The following is a 21,892-nucleotide window of genomic DNA, read 5'->3' as shown; positions in this document are numbered from 1 at the left end:
GAATTGGAAGCGGGCGGAATTGGAGGCCCTTTCGCATAGCAGGCTACAAAAGGAATTTCTTTTGCCCTTTTTGAATTGCAGAGTTAAAAACACAAAGGACGGCCTGGCACGGCCTGGCGCTGGTGGTTATGAAGAAGGAGGCCTAGTTAATGAGGCGACGAAAGCTCATGATGATGCAAACAAACCTAGGAAATGGAGCTTGACACATATCAGAAGCACAACTCAAAGAGGAATGAGGCATCTGACATGAATACAACCAACGATTCAAGCTCAAAGTTGACACACTTCTCTTGTGATCGTGAATGCCGTGACTACTTGTTCATACTTTGACATGAGCATGATGGTAATATGTCGTGAATATGTTGAGAGCCGAAGTTGTGTTTGCTTCTAATTCGACAATGTTGAATAATTACTTTGTACTCCCCTTGACTCTATTGACCACATTGTTTGGGCGGTAGGAAGGTTAATTGATACAAGGCAACGATGTTATGCGTGAACTGTAAGAGCTTAAATTTTTTGCCCACAGCCCCGCACACGTCATAATCTCTCTTCGGCCTGACTGATTGAAAGTCTATCAAAGCCTCACGTTCTGCAACCTGATATCTCTCGACAACCTATAACGACCAGCTGTATAAATATCCCTTCTGGTTCCCTGTTCAATACTCTTCATTCTTTCCCCTTCAAGCATCTCAATCATCACTGTCACGTCTCACATTCGCTCACCCTACACCAAACTCAAAAACACTCGTCACACCCACGACATTACTCACAATGTCGACTCGACAACTTCGCAAGCTGCAGAAGCAGCGAGAGCTAGAGGAGACTCAAATTCTGGCAGAGATGAGCTCAGGTGAGAGTGATGAAGAGAATGAGCCTGTCGCACCAAAGCCTCGCGTGAGTCTCTTTGCAGCTTTGGGTGGTGACGATGACGACGAAGCACAAGATGAGGATGAGGTGGAGCAACAACAACCCGAGGAGGATGTGACCGAAGTCAAGCAACCATCAACTTCAGGGAAAAGCAAGAAAAAGAAAAACAAGAAGAAGAAGTCTAAGGCCAAGGCTGCAGCTCCCGAGGAGGATGAGGACGAGATCGACAAGGCCATGAGAGAACTCAACATCAAGACATCAACTCCTGCAAACACATCTACCTCAGAGAACACAGCAGCTCAGACTCGACGAATCAATGAGCTTCTCTCTATCAACCCGTATCACCTCAAGGCCAACAATGAAATGCGAAGTCTCTTTGGCCGAGACGTCATCGAGTCCGCAGCAGCAGAGGAAGAACAAGAACGCAATCGTCGCCCCATGCAGCGAGAAGTTGATCTTGAAACTTTCCTGCGTGGTCCTCCTGGGGCCCCGAAACTTCCGGAGGTTTCCCTGCGTCGAAACGTATTTATCCAAGGACGTGAGCACTGGCCAAAGCAAAGTGCTGGTGGCTTGACAATGAAGGAGGTGGCAAAAGCTGAAGATGGGTCATTCACGGAGTATGCATACGTGCACGAGCAAAGTTACGACGCTCTACAAGCTTTCTTCTTCACATGCGTGCAGATCGGAGACCCTCAGCGAATGATCGTTCTCCTCAAGGAAGCACCCTATCATGTCTCGACACTCCTACAGGTCAGCTCTATTGCTAAGCAAGACCAGAACCAGGCTCTCGCAGCTGAACTTTGTGAACGAGCTCTTTTCACTTTTGGTCGCGTGACCACAAATGCCTTCCGTCAGAACATTGAGCAAGGCAAAGCACGTCTTGATTTCCGTCGTCCAGAGAACAGGCAGTTCTGGTTGGCTGGATATCACTACCTCAAGAGTCTCGTGCGAAAGGGCACCAATCGCACTGCCCTGGAGTGGGCTAAGCTTTTATACGCTTTGGATCCAGGCGATCCCTATGCCATGAGACACTTCATTCATTGGCTGGCTATTCGTGCCCATGAGTCTCAGTGGTTGATTGATTTCGTGGAGGAGTTAGAGAAGACGACCGATAACCGAGACTCGATCTACCTTCGACAGACATTGGTATTGGCTCACTTGCAACTAGGCAATACTGCTCGTGCAACTGAAGAGCTCGAGAAGGGCATGCGACGTGTCCCCTGGCTGTACTGTGGATTGTTCCAGGAGTTAAACCTTGACACACCTCCATCTATCTGGGGCATAAACGCTGATTCAAACTCGCGTTCGTTCTGGGTTAAGCTCTATATCTACCAAGCCAAGGATATCTGGAACAACGCACAAGCTATCCCTCTCCTTGAAAAGACAGCCAAGAGTCTCGAAAAGGTTGATACAAGTGTGCTGCCCAGCAGTGACTCTCCTCCTGATCAAGGCGTCACAAGGCTTGTATATCTTGAGGGCCAGACATCACTTATGGGTCTGGCGCCACGAGAGTACTTAGAAATGCAACCGAACTACGAGTTCGACCCTCTACCACCCCCTGAGGAGGAAAATATCTTTACAGGCGAAGGCACAAAGTTGCCTTTTGCCAAACAACAACGAGGTCAACAAAGTGCAGTCGAAACACGCCTGAACAACCTGTTTGAGCGCCTTGCGGCAGCTGGTCAGGGTGGTGCACCCGGCGCCGCACCCTTTGGAGATGACGGTGAAGATGATGAAGAGGACGCTCATCTTGCGGCCGTGCAGGCACTAGACGACGAAGAACTTATGAGGGATCTTGCAGAGCACGAACGTGGTGGAGGAGATGCTCCAGGATTTGTTCAGCGAATGATGCACGTCCTTGGCATAATAGCCGGGCCGAATGCTGATGACTACGATATGCCAGATGAGGCTGATGACGATCAGGAGCATGAGCATGAGCATGAGCATGAGCATGAGCCTGATCAGGATCAGGATCAGGAGAGAGGACCCAACAGTGGTCTTCCAGGGGCTTGGCCTGGGAGTCAGTGAGGCTGACTATTCGCTGGATAATATGGAACATGGGGTTCATGACGATGGTGCAGAAGTACGGAGTAGAGGACCCATCAAAAGTTGCTAGACGCTCTTGGCTGAGCAATCGCTTATTCCCGTGGGAAGAAAGAACACAAACCAGTTTTGTTTACTGGACTGAAGGAGTGTTCAATAGTCTCTGACTAGTTGTACTATTATGCATTTAGACAAATTGCATTAAATTGTTTCGTTGTATCAATTGAGCAAGTTTCAACGCCATCCAACTCGTTAGTGCGGTACCGGAGATGAAGTCTTCTAGAAAGGGCGGCAGAAGTTAATGGACCCTACCAAACTGTAGCCAATTAAATTATAGAAACGTGGCATAATAAACATGCACTTTGACAAGGGTTTTGGTAAATTATCGAGTGATTTTTGGACAGTATGTAGTAAGACTTAAGCTGTGATGGTGATTTGTATAAACTTTCACAAATCTGTCAGCTTCATATCTCACTCATAAGAAAAGTCGGTATTGATTCAAGGTGGTAAAAGGATTCCGGAGTCTCTGTCTCTTGCGGCCGTAGCGTGCCATTTTCAGCCCTGTCTAGTGCATGACAGTCATCCTGGACAAATAAAGACAGCAGTTCGCAGAGGCGGCTAGGACTTGTCGAGCAAGCACTCCATTCCAGCTATGCTGCATTGAGAGATTGCATTTATGACAGTTAATCGCGGCATTTTGGTCCATGAGAGAGCTGGCTGTGAACCGACATTAATTGGTATTGCTGAGCGAAACTCTTAGCATGAGCCAACCAGGAGTGCGCAGCTGAAAGACAATGAACAAATAATAGCAATAGAAGGTGCCCATGTCCTGGGCATATTAGCGTTTGTCGAGAACGATCCGAGGAACGAATAACGACAATGGGGATTTTTCTCGGAGCCGAGAAACCCGACACCTAAATCAGAAGCACGGAGCACATCGTCGGCCGACTGGAATTACTTGTCGTAGCAGCTCAGGCGCATGCGGCGCATGTAACATACATGGCTGATGATTCGGAGCACATGATATACCAGGCATGGTCCAAGTCAGACTGCGGGCTCGCGACTCGACTCGGTCTGGGACTTTGGACTCTGAACTCTGGGGACGCCAACCAGGGTGAAACGTGGTGGGGAATGGTTCTAGCCTCAAGGAGCCAATTGGGCCATTTTGTCCGAGCATGTTAATGCCAATGAGAAGCCAAAGGCAACTATGGTAATCGGCGGAGAGCCAGCAAACGGGCTGTCGTTCCAAGCAGGCGCTTGTATCTAGTCAAGCAGCTCGATTCAGACTTTTTTGAGAGCGAAAGGCCGAGCATCATTTATCGCAAACCAAATCCTTGCCATTGCGTTTCTTTTTTTTTGTCAATCGAGACTCGCAACAATTGAGGCTTAGATAATGACGCTTGTGCTAAACATATCTCATGACCCCATAATAAAAGTGAAAGTGAGACTGAGTTGTCTTGTGTAAGTCGATGGCCCGGGGATTGAATGGAAATGCTTGCGAAAAGCACGGGTTTGCGCGTGCGGAGGAGACTGGGGATTCGATGGAGCACATGAGTCGGCCGAAAGGATTATATTTGAATCCGTGGTGAACCCGCTGATGGGCCAAGCAAAACCGTGCTGTGCCTGTGCTGTAAGTCAAGTGGCACGATCGGCATAGTTACATATGCAGATCTCCATTCAAGGCCCTCGACTAGATTCATCGAATTTCCTTTCTTTGTGCGTTTTCTCGGCTTTCGTCGGATTGGTAATCTCTTGATAATCTTTGATGGATGTTCCTGGTTTAGCACGAGCCGTGTGGCCAAGCATTTTTGATGTTGAGGACTCCAGGCGGTGACATTTGATAGCGGCCCCGAAAAGAGACGGACAGCGAAACGACCGGTCGAGGCTGTCGATCACAGAAGGGGGAGGTGTTGGTGATGACTACATTTGAATCAGGATTCGTGTTATTGATAACGAATATGGAACTCAGGATCAATTTCAAGGTATCACGTGCGATTCATGTATCCTTTTGGGGGAGCACAACAGCGATCGAGACCACCTGCTTCAAAGGTCTAATGGTCTAGGCCCAGAGATCGGCTCCGAGATGAAAGGGAAGGACACCACTACAACCGCTGGTGCCTTCCCCAACAACCATCCAATCTTAATGCTGGGCACTGGGAAGGCAATTACGGCCTTTTCGTACCTGCCTTCTGTGGCAGAGTCCGTCCAATATCAGAATCCAGTCTGATAAAAGAGAAGGATGAGCCTTTTCTCCACTGTCACAAGTGGACACTGCACACCGAGAACGTCTATTTCATCATCTATCATAAACAAGTTCAAGTGATCGTTTGAGAATAACCGCCTCATCACATTTCTGCTGTTTCTAGGGTCCAATTGTGTTATTGACCATACAATACATTCCTCTCTTGTTCTACTTGACACACAATAACCAATTCTCTCGCCAAGTGACCACAAGCGATCTACAATACCAAGAACTGGACCCGTTCTGACGTTCTAGCCAGGTTCTGGTCCCTATAACACCTATCAAAGACAAGGTACGGTGTCTTGGGTCCGTTGAATTGTCTCCATCGGCCGATCAAACCGCCCCCCCGCCAAGTTAAAATATTTCCAGCTCCAGATGGCGACTCCAGCGCCTCCTGGCATTTAAGCAGTCCCGGAACGAACGACTCAGTCATTGACTAAAGTCAACATTAAGGTGTTTGGCGATCACTGTGCCATGTGCTAGATCCCACCATCAAGCAGTCAACAATCATCCTTGTACCTCGTACAAGGCGCTTCGAGACCAATCACATCTTGGGGCCATCACGTATCTAACAAACCGAGAATATTCCTCCAGTACGACTCTACGGAGGTCCAGCCCAACTCCAACCCAGCCCAACGCAACGGGTCCACTACCCTAGCTCTCATCTGCAGCCAGGTAGCCAGGCCCGCAGGTGCGCTGCTGGATCGCCCGACTCGCGCGTGCGCGTGTCTGGGGTGGCTGAATCAGACGGAACAGCCAGAAAAAAAAAGAGAGGCAACGGACCGGACCACTGCCACTGAGCTCTAGGCTAGCTCCACGGCGTCAACTGCGTCCCGTTCGAACAAGGTAAAGCTCAACGACCCTGGCCTGGCAAGTCCAAACTGCCCCGTCCCATCCCGTCTGCAACCAAAGGTCTACACTACCACCAACCTCACGTCTACCGGTGTGGTCCTGGCTGTCCCCCGTGTCCCGTGCCTTGTGCCCCATTTCCTATCCAAAGCTGCGTGCCTGGTGGTGCCTCTAGGCTCTAACTTACCTATCCGTCTCGGCTTCGCCTTGGACAATTCTGCTCTTGGCTTTACTTCCTCCATAACTCTGCTCGAGTTCCTTCTATTTCGTTATCCGCCATGTCAGTTGCGAGCTCAGTGCGCCAGCGACCTACCATTGTCTACCTTTCCCAGCCGAGGCTGTCATCGGCTTCGTGAATACCTCTGCATCCCACTTATTGCTCAGTCCTCGAAGCTGGTCAGCGCACTTTCACCGGACCCTCGCTCGCTGGCCGTTTGTTCGACCTCCCGTACTTGCGCCTCTCTGATTCGCATACGGCTTCCACCGACCACTTTCCCACCCTATCGCTCGATTCCTTGTAGCTTCGAGCTTTATCCTTATCGTATAGTCCTCTGGCAGTCAGTCGCATGGCCGCAGGCATGCCCGAGATGACCACAGCGCACTCAACTACCCACGATGGTGGCAGCGCCCCGGTCACAGCCTCGCAGTCCATTCTAAGCTCAACAGCTTACGATGCGCCGCTGTCGCAACAACAAACACCACCACAGCACCTACACCAGCAAACGCCATCGCAGGGTCTTGCGCTCACTCAGCAACAGCAGCAGCAACAACGAAGTGTCAAGAGACCCAGGCCAGTCAAGTCATGCACCGAATGCCGGAAGCGCAAACTACGATGCGATCGGCTTTGTCCCTGTTCTCAATGCCAGAAATCGAATCGAACCTGCAAATACGCTATGGATCACGATTCCGCAAATCTCTCTGAAGGCTCCGATAGCGAAATGCCAGAACCAGCTCGACCAGCGAAGCGCAATTGCAACCCCGGCATATTCAACTCAGGCACTCCTCTCCCTAGCAACGATTCAACATATGGACCTATCCGCAATGGGGATACTGGGGCTGCGCCTTCACTCGAAGAGTTGTCAATGCGCATGGAAAGGCTTGAGAGGCAACTTATGGCCAGAAGTCCCGTTGTTTCGGAAGGCAGTGGTGGCAGACTAATTGCTGCGTCTTCTGAGACCATCCGGGGATTGACAGTCAAGCAAGGAGCGTTGCGAACAAGATATCACGGCCAAAATAGTCCTCGTGTCTTGCTCAACCTGGTAATTGTCCTTGATATCACCTTGAAGTACATATTTGCTAAACTTCATAGTTTGACGAAGCCAAGGAGTTCATGGCAAACAATTCGAATAACAATGGCGTCCGAGATGTTCTGCTAAACTTCAAGCGGTTTCACAAAGCGCTTATTGACGAGTACCGGAAATCTTTGTCTCCGATCACCGTCTTTGTGGACTCGATGATGCCGGTTCAGAAGCGGATGACTGATATCCTACCTAAAAAGGCAGTATGTGACAGGCTTGTCGCCTCATATGTCGATACATCGGAGACCATCTATCGTATTGTCCATTTACCCATGTTCATGGAGCAGTACAACCTTTTCTGGGAAGGCAAAATACAGTCCGAATATTTTTTGCCGCAACTACTTTCACTTTGCTCCATCGCATCCCGATTCGAAACTAAATCAAAAGGGCTTGGCAACGAGCGATCTGACGGCGTCCATATCCCAACAGCATGCGCTCTTGTGCGAACATGGCTGGATAGTCTAAGAGGAAAACAGTTGGTTGAGTTCGAGGTACTTCAGGTCGAGGTCTTGCTCTTACATGCGCAGCGAATGATCACCCCTCGGATCCAGGACTCTTGGACATCTCTGGGCTCTATCGTACGCATGGCCATGACAATGGGTCTTCACCGCGATCCCTCCGAATTTGAACCTCGAATCCCCATATTCTTCAGCGAAATGCGGCGGCGGTTATGGTTTACGATTCTTGATATGGACCTCCATATCTCACTCGCAAGCAATCTTCCTTGTTTGGTACGGGAAGGAGACTTTACTTGTCGGCCGCCCCGCAATTTGGATGACATTGAGCTTTTCCCAGATATGAAAGAGCTACCACAGTCGAAACCCATAGACGTGGTTACCGACAACCAGATGCAAGTTTATGCAGCCATGACTCTGGGTGTGCGGATGAAAGTAGCACACATGTTGAATCGCATCGATACAATTCGAGACTATCAAGAGATCCTGGAGGTGGGAGCCAAACTGGAGCGATTCCTTGATGATATCAACTACATTTTCCCTAGGCAGGGCATTCTAAGTGATGCACAGAAGAGCAAGCAATGGAGGTCCAGAGTCATCCTGGATATGCATGTGCGACGGCCATTACTTGCACTTTATCGACCTTTCGCTATAGGAGCATCTGACGCGCCAGGTCAAATTTCTCGAGCATATCTGAGATCTTCAATGGTGATCATGAAATACCTAGACGAGCTGGACCCTATGCTAGCGCACTTCCAAGATATTGCCGAGATGTATCACCAGGTATTGAAGAAGGATATTATCCAGGCGGCTTTGAGTGTGTGTTTTTACATACGGTCTGCAGTTCGGCCAGCTTCTGATAGCACTGGACTTGGCTCACAAGCTCTGCGCATGTCTCCTGACTCGTCAGACGACTTCCCGACCTACAACCCGGAGAACCTTGTGCTCTGGTCGCCATCGCGACTTATCAGCACTGTGGAGAAGACTTTGGACCTTTTGGTTCGCAACATCAGTGGTCGGGACACCAAGGACGTGGTCTGTCTTGCTGTTGTTCTGGAATGCGTGTCCAAACCGGAAGTTAAGACAGATGAGGTTACACAAAGCCTCCGCATTGTATTGGATCGTTGCCTAAGGGCAACCAACATGAACCTCGATGGTGTTCCCATGGGCTCGACTGGAGTTCCCGTCGACGGCTTCCAAGGGGACGCATACAGGCATCATGTACCATTCATGTACCAACGAAATTCTATTGGAGTCCCGGCAGCTCTGAACGACTTTGACAACTGGATGCTATGGGAAGGATGGGAATAATGGAATCAATAGCATGGATACCTATCTGAGTTTGAAGAAAGATTTAAGTCTCGAGCTCTCTGTTTTCTTACTACCCCTTGTTACTTGAGTTTTCTTTGTCTTGAGCGGCTGGAAGGCATTGATTTGAGTGTTTATGTGGATATGTGAGTTGCAAAGATGATGGCAAACTGGACTTAAAAGAACGATATACAGGGTCTGGGAAGTTCAGCGGGCGTTGGTAAGGATTTCCCTGCGGGGACGTTTGTATTAAGATGCGTTTATACTGTTGGCCATACGTGGCCCTGCGAGGCGCATTAGGGTTAGATGGTTGAAGCGTGAGCTTTTGTATGCTTTGCGCCTGTACAGACCAAGGGAAAGGAAGAGATGTGTTTGGGATATAACAGAGGCCTAATGAACCAAGTTGTTGTCAAGTTATTGATAGAATGGACTTTGGACAATACATCACATGGATTGGATGGATGTGGGAACGAACTGAGCTCTTGATGAAGGATCAATACCAAATTATCCCCGCAAGCAACTCCTTCTCAAAATACACAGTTGAATCGTTGCGATTTCTGTCATCCCAACTTGATATCACCTACTCCAGATTCTTCCCTTCCATTCGACTTGTTCTCCCGTGCTTTATCTACCGGGAAATGGGCCATCCTCGCTCTCTTGACAGTGGCCAACCAAGCAGCAACACGCCCTTCTTCAGGCGAAGCCCGGATGGTGGCGGAGAGTTCCCCAGCTAAGCGAGGACACTGAGCGAGATCAAAAGGTAAACCGCTTTCTCGTACTATTTTATCGACTTTCTTGTAACCGTCTGCCTCTAGCTGCATCGCATTACTTTGGATAAACACAAGACGAAGAGGCAATGCTGCAGCTTCCTTTTCTTCGTTTACTTTAGCAGACTGAATGGCTCTTAAAGCCCTGACCAGACTGTGAGTGACTGCTTCGAGAACATGGGTGTTGTAGAAAGCGAGTATGACTGCTTCAGGGGGCTTTGGTGTCTGTAAAGCTATTTCGAGGTCGTGTTGGGATGCGGGTAGGCCGTTGATCAGAGTGACGTTTGCATGATGAGGAATTTGTGAAGTCTGGGGAGTAAGAAAAGTGATAGTAAAGTTTCGAGACAGAGCAGATTGGATAATGCGAGCGCTGTTGTGGTTTGAAGAACTTAGAAGGAGGATGTGCATTGTGAGTCGGTGTAAGTGAGGCTTCAGGGGTTGTCCAAGAAGGTGACAATGACAAGACGGATGAACGAACCTCGCAGCAAGGCATTACACGGCAAATCAAGACCTTGAATCTGAACTCAATACCTAGAAATGACTTACTTTTATACCTCGTCATCTCGATCGTGAGTAGGTCTGTTGTTGTGTCTACTCGGCCGATTGAACACGGCGCCGACTTATTCGGCCGGGAGCGGACCTTTACCTTGACTAATTCTCCCGACTCCTGCCCTGAAAGCATTGCAACTACTTCTCGCATACCAAACCCATTCCATTTCTCTGTCATTACTAAGATGGAAGTAAAAAGGCTGTCGTAGTCAGTTCCCGGGCCATTGAGAATTCGTTGCCGACCCAAAGAGGAAATGTTGGAATAGCAAACGAGCCTCGGCATCTCGGTTGCTTTTAGACGCCCCCGCACTATCCGATGATTGAAGCTAGGGCACTGAATGCAACGAGAGGATCGATTCTATTTGACGAGAGTTTGTGCTTGGACCGAGTTGTTTACCGAATTGGGATGAAAGCCGGGGTAATTCGTCGATCCTGGGGTTGTTGGGACACTCTATGGTAGTGATATCATGTTTTATACATAAATGAACCCTTTTGTCTGGCATCTGAACTTGATTCAAGCAACTCATCTTTCTCGGTATTTCTTATTAGCAAGCAATTGCTTTCAAACGGCATAGAATACCTCTACCTTGTTCATATTCACATCAATACAGCCACAATGCCTGAGAAGAAAAAGTCACCCGTCTACGTCCTTGGCGTGGGCATGACCAAATTCATCAAACCCCGTGGCAAAGTCGACTACACTGAACTCGGTTTCGAAGCCGGCATCAAAGCTCTTCTCGATGCCCAAATCAACTACGATGATGTTGACCAAGGCGTTGCATGCTACTGCTACGGCGACAGCACATGCGGCCAGCGCGTCTTCTACCAATTCGGCATGACCCAAATTCCCATCTACAACGTCAACAACAACTGCTCAACAGGCAGCACTGGCCTTAACATGGCTAGAACCCTCGTTGAGCATGGCGCTGCTGACTGTGTCATGGTCGTGGGCTTCGAGAAGATGGCCGCGGGCAGTTTGCAGAGTAACTTCAAGGATAGAGAGAATCCTATCGGTACTACAGGAAAGATGATGGCTGAGACGAGGGGTGTCACGAACGCTCCTGGGGCTGCTCAGATGTTTGGTAATGCTGGAAGAGAGTATATGGAGAAGTGAGTACCTCTTATACAACACAAGTAGGACATAGTTGTACTAACTTATCTAGATACGGAGCAACGGCTGAGGACTTTGCAGAGATTGCACGCATCAACCATGCTCACTCACCCAAGAACCCCTACTCTCAGTTCCAACAAGTCTACACCAAGGAGCAAGTCCTCCAATCCCCCATGATTCATGAACCTCTCACCAAACTCCAATGCTGCCCAACTTCAGACGGCGGCGCAGCAGCCATTATTGTATCGGAAGCTTTCCTCAACGCTCGTCCTCATCTGCGAGAACAGGCCGTCGAGATCGCAGGTCAGCACCTCGCAACTGACGCGCCAAGTCTCTTCTCCGAAAGCTCTATTGATCTGATGGGCTATGAGATGACGCAGCGTGCTATGAAGGAAGCTACTCAACAAGCTGGTATTTCACCTCGTGATTGTCAGGTTGTGGAGTTGCATGATTGTTTCAGTGCAAATGAGATGATCACTATTGACGCTCTGGGTCTTTGTGACAAGGGTAAAGCACATGAGCTCGTTCGTGCAGGAGATATCACCTACGGAGGAAAATACGTCATCAACCCTTCGGGTGGTCTTATTTCCAAGGGTCATCCCCTCGGCGCAACAGGTATCGCACAATGCGCTGAGTTAGTCTGGCATCTTCGAGGCTGGGCAAACAACCGTGCTACGCCCAACACACGATACTGCCTTCAGCACAATCTCGGCCTTGGAGGTGCAGCGGTGGTTACTGTTTACAAGAGAGCAGATGGAGGAGTTGCCCAGGCTGTGAACTCGACTATGGTTGGAAATAGGAACAAGTTGGGATATAATCCTGCTGTTGAGGCCAAGGGATTCACGCAGGAGCAGGTTGATTTGGTGAGGAGTAAGAAGAATAGGAGTGAGTGGGCGTTGCAGGATGTTGAGAAGAAGGTCGAGGCGAGGTTTTGAGAAGAGTAAGTGATGCTGTTGGAAAGATTACCCAGGTAGTTAATGTGATGGAATAAATACTTATCATGAATATACCTACTGCTGTCCCACTCAGTACAAACCTGCACTTGATACGCCACAGACACAATTCTTGAGGATGTATGTAACATATCAACCTAGAACCTCGGGATTCGGAAGATGTAGAATAGGAGTATGCACTGTTGTAATAAGTTCGTATTAATTAAGCTTTTATTTGATAATTTGAAGGCTGACTGCCCAATTAGTGGATTCCATTATGGGTGCATCCCCTATTTTGTCACAGTATTGCATATCTTGAACATTTGCATGTTACTGAAAACCACCACTTTACATGATTGGCACGTAGATCACTTCAACCAAAAGCGCAAATAAATACCCCTTTTCCAGCTCCTACTGTGTAAGATATCTCCCTGACAACAATATAATAGTTGCAAACAAAAGCCGAGGAGCACCAGTGCATGTGCAACAATGTAATCAACCTCGCAGTCTCAGCTCATACCATGGCGCAATTACAATGTGCTGAAGGCATTGCGAGACTCATGCTACGGGCACCCAACCTCAACAAGATATACGTAATCTTCAGCGACCTCCCTCGCGTCAGAACAGTCACACTGCACCTACCATCGTACCGCGAGTGGTGGGGCAACGTGCCAGTTCAGCAACGATGTGAGTTGGCTTCGCAGCCGAAGCCTAACGAGACGGTTCATGTTCATCGGCTGGATAGGCATGAACACCTGGACCATGCTGAAAAGAATTATCTTCGAAATTGGCAGAAGGAAATGAATGAGGTTTGGCGGACAATGATGGATGAATTCCCAGACATTGCTCACAGCGCTACCGGGGAGCTCAAGGTGCCCAGAGTTGATGCTACCATCGTGGAGGTGCCTACTTGGGATATTGTGAGGTAACGCCAGGATGGTGATAGACCCATAGCCAGTAACATTGGATCTAGTCTGATATGGCCTATTGTCATAACAGGTGCAAGCAGGGCCTCATACATCGACCAAGTCGTCGTTGAAAGCAACCATTAACTGGACGCACAATGCATCACCTGAAAGAGGCCACGCAGTTACATATATGGGTTAAAATTGTATCAAATGAATCGCAACTGAAGCATTGAACGAAGTAGAAAATTCCCAGTCAATTACTGAGTTAGGAGCTATTGTCGTTGCACTGATCAACCTATACCACTTACACAGGTTATCCACGCTATTGTATTGAAGCCCAACAGAATCATCACCACCATCAACATTTGTAATATTCTCAGACTTGGCCCGTAACGAAATTGCATTTCAGCCGATCCCTTGCAAGGCTCATGTTACGTTGTCCACGGCACTAATTGGCGGTATAAAACTGGAAGACAGAAAGGTAAAGCCCTAGCTGGCTGTTACACGGCTATAAAGCTCTCAGTCAGAGACGCGCTGAAGCGCGTCTCTGACCTTGATTCTTTCACATCACTTACACCACAACCGCATTTTTTACCATCAATACAACAAATTCAGTGAATCTTTTGAACTCAAAATGGACCAATCATTTCCTCAATTTACTAGACTTCCACCAGAAGTGCGTGCCGCTATTTGGGAGCACACACTCCCTGAAGGAGATGGTGGTGCCGCCTTATACATGTACAACATGGACTGGTGGGCACAGTACTCTCCCCCTGGCGTTGCATTTCACGACATGACTACTCAAGGCATTCAAAAATTGAGCCGAACTCCTCGTGTTCAAGTGCCTATTCCCACTTGTGCTGCCGTATGCAAAGAGGGTCGACGAGTGGTTGAGCAATGGAGGAAAAGGAATAACTTGGGGTGGTATTTTCGCGAAGAGACCAAAGGCGATATCCTCGTTCGTCCTTTTGACGATGAGCGAGATATTCTCTATGTTTCTCGACTTAAATGGGAATCCTTCCAACTTCTGGCCGTGGATTGGGAGAATGATGATGAACACGCTGCCGTCGTTCGCATAATGGAAAGCATCAAATACCTTGCACTCCCGGCATTCACAGCTTACTACAGCATCAGCACCATCGCGGCTCTACTGCCATGGATGAAAAACATCAAGACCATCTACGTCGTGTGGAACAAACTCCCCAAAGCCCATACAATCAAAAGACCGCTGCCTGATGTAGCAGAGATAGCAGACATCAAAGTAACACTGGACGCACCGGTGCAGCCACGATGGGAACTTGATAGGTTCCTGCAGCGTGAGAATACGGTTGAGCTTCATCAGCCTGATGAAGATACGGGTCGTGACTTTGTTGAGGAGGGTGAGCTTGCGGAGTGGCTTGATGATATTGATGATTTGTGGAACACTACTGAGGTTGACCCGGAGATTTGGGATGAGGACGAGGAGAAGTTGAAGACGCCGCAGGTTCATGTAACTGTGAAGGAGATACCTACTAGGTGTTGAACAGGTGATCTTGCATGGGTTTCTGTTGTTCGAGTTGCTGTGCTCAAGAGCTTTACACCAATGGATTTATATGGCTCGGCTTATCAGTTATTCAGTCTCTCTCGTCAACTAATACGAGCCAAGTAGACTTGACTCGTATGTCTCAATGAGTTGCGGAAAACTACAGTTTGCATCTTGTACAAGATCAGACTATGAGTTGAGGATACTGTGATAATACTATGTGTGTTGTGGCTTATAGTTTCGCTCTAACTTATACTGCCTCCAAAGAATATACGATCAGAGTCCGCAAGTACATCCAGAATAGCGAGGAGTCCATCGAAGAAACACGTGCTTCGATACCTGGTTATGGATAGCTCACCAGATCCAACCATATGCAGATCACAGTATCTGCATCTACACCACCATGGCAAATACAACAACCCCATCTAAGAACCAAAATGACACATCACCCATCCAGAATTGACCAGACCATCGCCAAGACCCCTACTAATACCCTCCCGGCTCAACCAAAGCCCACTCACCGCAAGATAAGCCCAACATCACATCAGATCATCGATATCAAGAACCCTCCCAGCCCATACGTAAGAGGCCACGAACCCATTGACGTCTCTGATGTGCATCTTACTTGATAGACCCTGCAACATGCCCAAAACTCCGTCATACCACCGTGGGGGTTCAAATCAAGCACAGTCAAACTATATCATGACTTCAACGGAAGGGCAAGTCCACATATCGAGATCTAGCAAGGCACAGCCTCTTTACACCGAGAAAACGGCCGCGATCGAAGTCCACGACCCTTGCCATCGTCAGATCAGATCATGGATACTCGGCCAGATATCCGGGGGGATACGGGCGTCTATCGTACACGCCCTGTGGCTTTTGTTTTCTTCTTCTAGAATAACGCCAACGCAGAGCCTCATCTTAAAAACTTGTCAGAATCTCATCTGCCTGTCCCTGTATCTCGGCTCTGAGTGGTTCTTTGATCTTATCTTGGGTCATGGGTATGGTATAGGGCCGAGCCGCTGCGGAAGAGCCTCAGGAGGCTCTTTTTTCGGTGCTATAAACGGAAAACTTTTGGTTAGCAGGTGATCTGATTTCGCTGCAGCCCGATAGACTATGTTCTAGCCAGGAGAACAGTGGCTGATGCATGCATCTGCAGGGTCTGTATGTTTAGTGTTTCTGGAAGGAAACTGTTTCGCTTGGTAACGAGACTTTTGCATTCTTTGGATAACCGGCTGAAGATAAGGTGGCTAGAGTCTCCTTACTTCAACGGCGTCTCTCCTCCGGGACTACCGTTGAACTGGTTCGGTGTGGCCGGTGGCAGCTCAGATCATGTTATAAAAGGTGGGACTTGGAAAATCAGCCCATTCTGTCGTATCGTATCTTGTCTGTGCTTCTTTGGTTCGCTGTGAGTCAGTATCGTATTCTCGAGACTAAAGACAAGAATGGCGAATCATATGTGCATGTCTTGGTACCGCGAAAAATAGATTGATAAGATGAACAAAGGTTGATCGTGGCTCAAAATCCGAGGTAGTGAGCAGTTCAGGTTCATGCTTCGGTAGGATACTATAGAATTGTGTCATGCCTCATTGACTGCGAGACGTTAATCACACTCGTCATTGCGCAAACGTAGGTCATCAGCAAGACACTGGTTGTAACATACAAGTATATAAACAATTCATAAAAGGTTTCGACAAATCTTTAGAAAATAGGCAGTGAAAGGGGAAGCAGAATGCAAGATCTCATGTGTGGTATAGGGTAGCATCTTTGTAGAACCTTTTATCCTGCGAGAAATTCACCTCACAAGCAGCCTACATAGCAAATCACCATGGCGTAATTGACGGAGTCTGTGATTCTAGTGTAGCTGCTTCTATTACTCTATAATTGATCTACGGCTTATGTCACAGTAGCCCAAGATGACGAGAGTCGATCTTTGACTGTAAATAACTAGCACCTAATTTTAGACTCTCACTTACACGGACCCTTCAGCACCTGAGCAAGTTACTCATCAAAAAAACAGCTGAAGCAACAGCGAGATAAAAGGCATAAACTGTGACATAGAAAAGAATTGCGAAACGGTGATTCAGAAGCAAAAAGGCCAAGATTCGGAATAATTACCCGTCAGAAGCGTTTCAGAAAAGTTTCCCCGTTGTATTGAGCACGTTTCATCTGTGGCTCCTCCAGAATTTATCTGGCTGAACCTGAGGCGTAGGCGCCTCCCTCTAACGAATTGCGCAATTATCGCGGCGCCCAAGCACAGAGAACAAGTGTTGCAAGCGCCTATTAATAATTCACTTCCGCCGTCACAGTCAGCGGCCAATTCTCTCAGCAACTGCAACTCAAGATACCCCCTTAAAACGACTATAAATTATTTGCAATCCCCTTCAGACTCTTGTCCAACTTCCCACAATTCAATTTCCACTTTTAGCACGGACCTCTAATTCCGACAACTTTCGCATCTCCATTTGATATCAAGATACCCCGCCATTTTCTTCAACCTCAAAATTACAAATCACCAACACATTCACAATGGCCGACACTCACACCTACGAGTTCAACATCACCATGAGCTGCGGCGGCTGCTCCGGTGCCATCGACAGAGTCCTCAAGAAGCTTGACGGTATGTGCACTTCGCCAAGCGACCGTTTACCGCTGCTAACAATATCCCTTCGCAGGTGTCGAGAGCTACGATGTGTCCCTTGAGAACCAGACCGCCAAGGTCGTCACCGCCCTCCCCTACGATACCGTCCTCCAGAAGATCGCCAAGACTGGCAAGAAGGTCAACTCTGGCAAGGCGGATGGTGTTGAGCAGTCGGTCGAGGTCGCCGCCTAGGCGCTGCACCAAGATAGGAGGCGAGTCGAGGAAGTAACGAGCGATCGATCCATCTGAATATCTGTTAGCTTTGCAAGCGCTTGGGAAACATTCGGTGTTTATGGTCTCGGGCAACGAGAAAAGGAGGAACATCTGTTTTCATAAATAAACCTCTTGACCAATCCAGAGAGTTGATTGAATTCAACTTTAACTTTCATCGTCTGGAACCTATACCGCCGTCTCATCATTGTGCGTGAACTTCGATCGACGTGTAGCACGTATTGCGCATAATGTGGACCCTGAATGTCGTATCAAAAGTGTCATTTCAGCAACCTCGAAGCTCAATTCTCCCATGTTGCCAGCTGAACAGCATACAACAGCTCTATCAGCCTGCTTGTTCCCGATTTATCCAGCCGGTTAGCAGCCGAAGGTTTAACCTTATGGCTACAAGTACTTCCATAGCTGATTAAACTAGCAGGAACGAGGGTAGCTTGCGAAGAAACGCGAGAGCACCGCCATACGCAAGCCCTTACGAGGCAACTCAACTGACTTGCTCTTGAATATCGTGAAGTCGTTACGCTCGTACGAAGTGCTGCGCGGGAGACACTGAACACGATAGTAAGCGTGGGAGAGAGCAGGAAATGCAAATTAGTCAGTGTTTGTACAGAGAAGAGAGGTTTGAGGCAGATGTGCATATGGAGTCTCCATAGGATCCGACTTGTACCGCTGTTTTCCAAGAAATCGAATGAGCATTGTGCGAGGATGGTCAAGAATGGGGCGAGAAATCATCATGACCAGCTGTTCGAGGGAACTTCAAAGAGCTGCAAAACCACAGAAATAATGAGAGATGCAGAAAAAGAAACAAGCAATCATGCACGAAATCAGCTCTCATGTGAGCAGCTCCCTGGTCGATGGAGCACAGCCCCTCCCTCGGACAAACGCTTCAAGTTGACACTGACGGCTCGTCGCAATGGAAGCCATCGCAGGCATATCAGCCAATAAAGGGGCACGCACAACCCCAAGAATACCTACCTGGTAAAGCCTGGAGTAGAATGTTGACCATGATTACCCCAGATCTGGGTATCATGACTCCAGATTGTCCTCATGAGAAGGCAGAGCCACGCACTTGGGCGCCACCTCACCGTAGCATTATTGGATCAGGTATAGCGTGAAGCTGAACGATCCAACATGACCCCGTGAAATGCTTCCGTTTCTCCAGATCCGAGAAGTCTCATGAGGCCAACAACTTTTCAAGTCTGGGGCCCCGTATCACAGGCAGCGCCAGGAGGAAGGGATGCAGTTACACGCATGGCTGGACTCGATGGGGCTCAGCCGTTCTCAGGGTGTCTCCAAGGTCCGGGGGGCGTGCCGCAACGTCGATGCGGGGAAAACAATTGCGGCTCATGCAAGTTAAAACTGCGGAGCCGCAGTGGATGTCGTTTTAGCACTGCACGGGCCTGATGACGGGGCCTAGAGGGATAAGCGCGGCTTGAAAACGCGGAGGACCCAGGAACCCACGGACCCTGCCCCAGATATGATGATCTAAGGAACATGGGGTTCAACTTTCAAGATGTGACGACCTGGTCAAGCTAGACCCGGCTCCCCTTACTCTAGGCAGTATCGAAGGTAAAGATATTTGAATAACAGCTTTGTGCTTGATTATAGAACACAGACCAGCATCAACTTCGCCTTCAAGTTTGTTTACATCATCTATAGTGTTGGCTGGATAAGCTGTGAGAGGAAACAACAAGCATCTTCACTTACACAGATTATGCAATCCTGATTGCTCTTTCAAGGACGAAAATCCTCGCAAGCCAATCTCCCTCTGGACCGACAAGCGGGAGGAAAACCGACATGGGGCAAAGCACATCTTGACAACCCCTGCGAAGGTATCGTGGAAGGTGGATCTTCAACAGTTGAAGGTAGATGAGGTGTTGCCACAGGACAAAGACTGCCTCCAATCATTCCCCTACCAGTTGCGTGTTCGAGAAGCAAATGGCACTTGGCGAGGGAACTTGGGGTGGACAAGGGTGCGAGAGTGGCTAGGGAGTTTGATCGTTAGGCTCCAGATGCCCCAAGCTCATTGCTCTAAGTCAATGTAGCGTTGATAAACAAGGTACATCTATCCGCAATCGTGACTGAGACTTGTATCAGGGTGGGTTGCGATGGCAGTTTCTGAGGCTTGTTCTAGCAAACTGCCAATTGCCATAAACAACAACGCCCGGCCACCCGGAGCCTGAACGAGAAGCGTTGGCATAGGTTGGGGTAAAACCTGACCAATAGCGTCTTTGATATGCTCGTGAAATGTTGCACCAAATACATGAGTCGCTTAGACAATGCTGAATTCAGGTGACTAACCTAGACCGTTGAAGCAGAGGAGTAACTGACTTGCCGAGCAATTAGTTGTGCATACATAACATGCGCATGTGGTTCTGCCAGTCCTTGTTCGTGCCATATCTGATGGGTTTACAGTATACTGATATAAGCGAGGCACGGCCTAGACACTGTTATACTGTCGTACCAAGTCGTTATCATGCAGCCTTTGACACGATCACCTCGAGGTCTGTTGGAAATTGTACCAGAAATCCTGAAGAGCTGGTCTGTGGTTGGGTGAACTGCTCCATCCCGCAAGAGACATGTGTTGCGGCCACCAATCCGCATGAGTCCACAGCACTGTCCAGCGTTGGTATAGCAGAAATATTGCAGGGATTTCGAGTCAAGGTCTCTTCAGTGCGTAACGGACTGAGCTAGAGCTTCCCCGCACTTCCCAAAAGACCTCCATCCATCCGGCTGGGATGAACCTTGGACCCGGAGGCGGTCCCTTCGCATACCAGAGAAGATAGACTCAAGTGGTGGGCGTTGCGTGTATACCCAAGATCTGTCTGGGGAAGATCCTCATTTGGAGCTTCATGTGTGTTCACGGATCCGAAGCTGCTTCCCAATAGCGCTGTGCTAGATGATCTGGGGGACCTGCGCCATGTCTGATGAGAGTGCGGGGAAAAGTGAGGATGCCTTTAGAAGTACACGCCATGATTGTATATTGATTGACGTGGTTCTCCACTGTCAGTTGTATAACAGCTTAGCACCGTTTTCTCATATTTCGTGCCTTGATGCACCAGTTGCAGTACCAGCCACGATGGCATTGGCAGTTTATACCGTATTTTGGGGTAATCGCCGTGGCTTTTTGGTTGAATGACTGCATCCCCTCCACAAGATCCTTTCGAGCGGTTTCTAGCGCCGTTGGCTTGTTACCGGTAAAAGGGAGGTTGCAGATGATTCAGTGAGGGAGCGTGACAAGAAATTCTTGGTTTGGGTTGTTGGCAGAGGGAATCCCTTCCTTCCTCATGTTAAGTTGTTTTGCTGATGTCACGAAAGGAAGCTTTGACGATCTGTTGCCCCTCCATGCCAACGGATCCAATAACGCCGACACTCGGCGATGGATAACGCGAATGGCGAGATTTAACAATACGATCAAGATCAAAGTAATCATGATATAAAATTGGAAGCATTGAGGCATTAATCCACAAGAATCCCAATTGAAACCTCCTTGGATCCGCAAATATGGAAATTTGAATGCGTAACGGCAGTTGATTGACGCCGAGAAAGGCAGATGAACATAACCGCACCCATAGCTTAGGGGCGTCAGACAAGTGATGCCACACCTACAACTCCGTGCTAAGGTACGGAGCCGCTGCCAAACACCACCCCAGTAATCCACCAACCTATAAGATGTAACAGGCAGTGCAGCTCCCACATGGCTCAACGGATGCGCTTGATGATGAGAAGCTATTCTAGCTCAAGGAGGCTGGCAGTAGGAAACGCGTGGGATGGATGAAGCATCTCCTAGAATAGTTGTTAGATGGATGTTAAGCGCCTTTTCTGGGACAGGCCCCTGCCAATCCACAATTCGCATGCCCTGCAGGGTTAGAGCAAATTAGGGGCTCTCATGAGGCTTTTCAACATTGTCATGTCATGTTATGTTGAGACAGACAGGGCAGGGCAGGATCTGACAATTGATGGAAGCAACCGAATTAGGACCGGATATGCAATCGAAAGATCCGAATTTACCGCAGTTTCCTCTTTGCTATCTATCTTTGGGTATCGGGCGTTTTAAAAATGGGTTTCTATGACCTGTTACAGTTTGAATGGCAAAAACCCGGTGTAATGGGAAAAGGGCCGCAAAAAGCATCTGACTTTTGGTGACCGAAATTTTTTTGATGGATGCTCGC

General features: G+C 48.5%; 10 protein-coding genes across 10 annotated transcripts; 8 read left to right on the top strand and 2 right to left on the bottom strand.

Annotated features, from left to right (window-relative positions):
- Positions 1 to 771: 771 nt before the first annotated feature.
- FOIG_07722 (uncharacterized protein) lies at positions 772 to 2,895 on the top strand (the record flags this gene model as incomplete). The annotated part of the gene is made up of 1 exon (XM_031207378.1): positions 772 to 2,895. One exon carries the CDS (start codon positions 772 to 774, stop codon positions 2,893 to 2,895), a length of 2,124 nt encoding a protein of 707 aa, XP_031062911.1.
- A 2,674-nt stretch (positions 2,896 to 5,569) lies between these two features.
- On the top strand, positions 5,570 to 10,547 carry FOIG_07720 (uncharacterized protein). Its single transcript, XM_031207376.1, has 2 exons — positions 5,570 to 7,260; positions 7,311 to 10,547. The coding sequence occupies exons 1-2, from the start codon at positions 6,568 to 6,570 to the stop codon at positions 9,063 to 9,065; spliced, it is 2,448 nt and encodes an 815-aa protein (XP_031062909.1). The 5' UTR covers positions 5,570 to 6,567; the 3' UTR covers positions 9,066 to 10,547.
- On the bottom strand, positions 9,531 to 10,541 carry FOIG_07721 (uncharacterized protein). The gene has a single exon (XM_031207377.1). The coding sequence runs from the start codon at positions 10,235 to 10,237 to the stop codon at positions 9,623 to 9,625; it is 615 nt and encodes a 204-aa protein (XP_031062910.1). The 5' UTR covers positions 10,238 to 10,541; the 3' UTR covers positions 9,531 to 9,622.
- Positions 10,548 to 10,788: 241 nt separating the features above from the next.
- FOIG_07719 (sterol carrier protein 2) lies at positions 10,789 to 12,612 on the top strand. The gene is made up of 2 exons (XM_031207375.1): positions 10,789 to 11,488; positions 11,542 to 12,612. Exons 1-2 carry the CDS (start codon positions 10,995 to 10,997, stop codon positions 12,422 to 12,424), a joined length of 1,377 nt encoding a protein of 458 aa, XP_031062908.1. The 5' UTR covers positions 10,789 to 10,994; the 3' UTR covers positions 12,425 to 12,612.
- A 330-nt stretch (positions 12,613 to 12,942) lies between these two features.
- Positions 12,943 to 13,550, top strand: FOIG_07718 (uncharacterized protein; the record flags this gene model as incomplete). The annotated part of the gene is made up of 1 exon (XM_031207374.1): positions 12,943 to 13,550. One exon carries the CDS (start codon positions 12,943 to 12,945, stop codon positions 13,348 to 13,350), a length of 408 nt encoding a protein of 135 aa, XP_031062907.1. The 3' UTR covers positions 13,351 to 13,550.
- Positions 13,551 to 13,847: 297 nt separating this feature from the next.
- FOIG_07717 (uncharacterized protein) lies at positions 13,848 to 14,938 on the top strand. The gene has a single exon (XM_031207373.1). The coding sequence runs from the start codon at positions 13,964 to 13,966 to the stop codon at positions 14,849 to 14,851; it is 888 nt and encodes a 295-aa protein (XP_031062906.1). The 5' UTR covers positions 13,848 to 13,963; the 3' UTR covers positions 14,852 to 14,938.
- Positions 14,939 to 15,288: 350 nt separating this feature from the next.
- FOIG_07716 (uncharacterized protein) lies at positions 15,289 to 15,480 on the top strand (the record flags this gene model as incomplete). The annotated part of the gene is made up of 1 exon (XM_031207372.1): positions 15,289 to 15,480. The coding sequence occupies one exon, from the start codon at positions 15,289 to 15,291 to the stop codon at positions 15,478 to 15,480; it is 192 nt and encodes a 63-aa protein (XP_031062905.1).
- FOIG_07715 (uncharacterized protein) lies at positions 15,464 to 15,940 on the top strand (the record flags this gene model as incomplete). The annotated part of the gene is made up of 1 exon (XM_031207371.1): positions 15,464 to 15,940. One exon carries the CDS (start codon positions 15,464 to 15,466, stop codon positions 15,938 to 15,940), a length of 477 nt encoding a protein of 158 aa, XP_031062904.1.
- A 738-nt stretch (positions 15,941 to 16,678) lies between these two features.
- Positions 16,679 to 21,822, bottom strand: FOIG_07713 (uncharacterized protein). The gene is made up of 2 exons (XM_031207369.1): positions 17,068 to 21,822; positions 16,679 to 17,029 (listed from the first exon to the last, which is right to left on the bottom strand). Exon 1 carries the CDS (start codon positions 17,814 to 17,816, stop codon positions 17,457 to 17,459), a length of 360 nt encoding a protein of 119 aa, XP_031062902.1. The 5' UTR covers positions 17,817 to 21,822; the 3' UTR covers positions 16,679 to 17,029; positions 17,068 to 17,456.
- Positions 16,874 to 21,097, top strand: FOIG_07714 (uncharacterized protein). The gene is made up of 2 exons (XM_031207370.1): positions 16,874 to 17,471; positions 17,527 to 21,097. Exon 2 carries the CDS (start codon positions 20,082 to 20,084, stop codon positions 20,412 to 20,414), a length of 333 nt encoding a protein of 110 aa, XP_031062903.1. The 5' UTR covers positions 16,874 to 17,471; positions 17,527 to 20,081; the 3' UTR covers positions 20,415 to 21,097.
- Positions 21,823 to 21,892: the final 70 nt, after the last annotated feature.

This window comes from Fusarium odoratissimum (assembly GCF_000260195.1).
Source record: "Fusarium odoratissimum NRRL 54006 unplaced genomic scaffold supercont1.11, whole genome shotgun sequence".
Classification (NCBI taxonomy): Eukaryota; Fungi; Ascomycota; class Sordariomycetes; order Hypocreales; family Nectriaceae; genus Fusarium; species Fusarium odoratissimum.
Note: the sequence above shows the minus strand (reverse complement) of the source record. Positions and strands in the feature narration are given on the sequence as shown.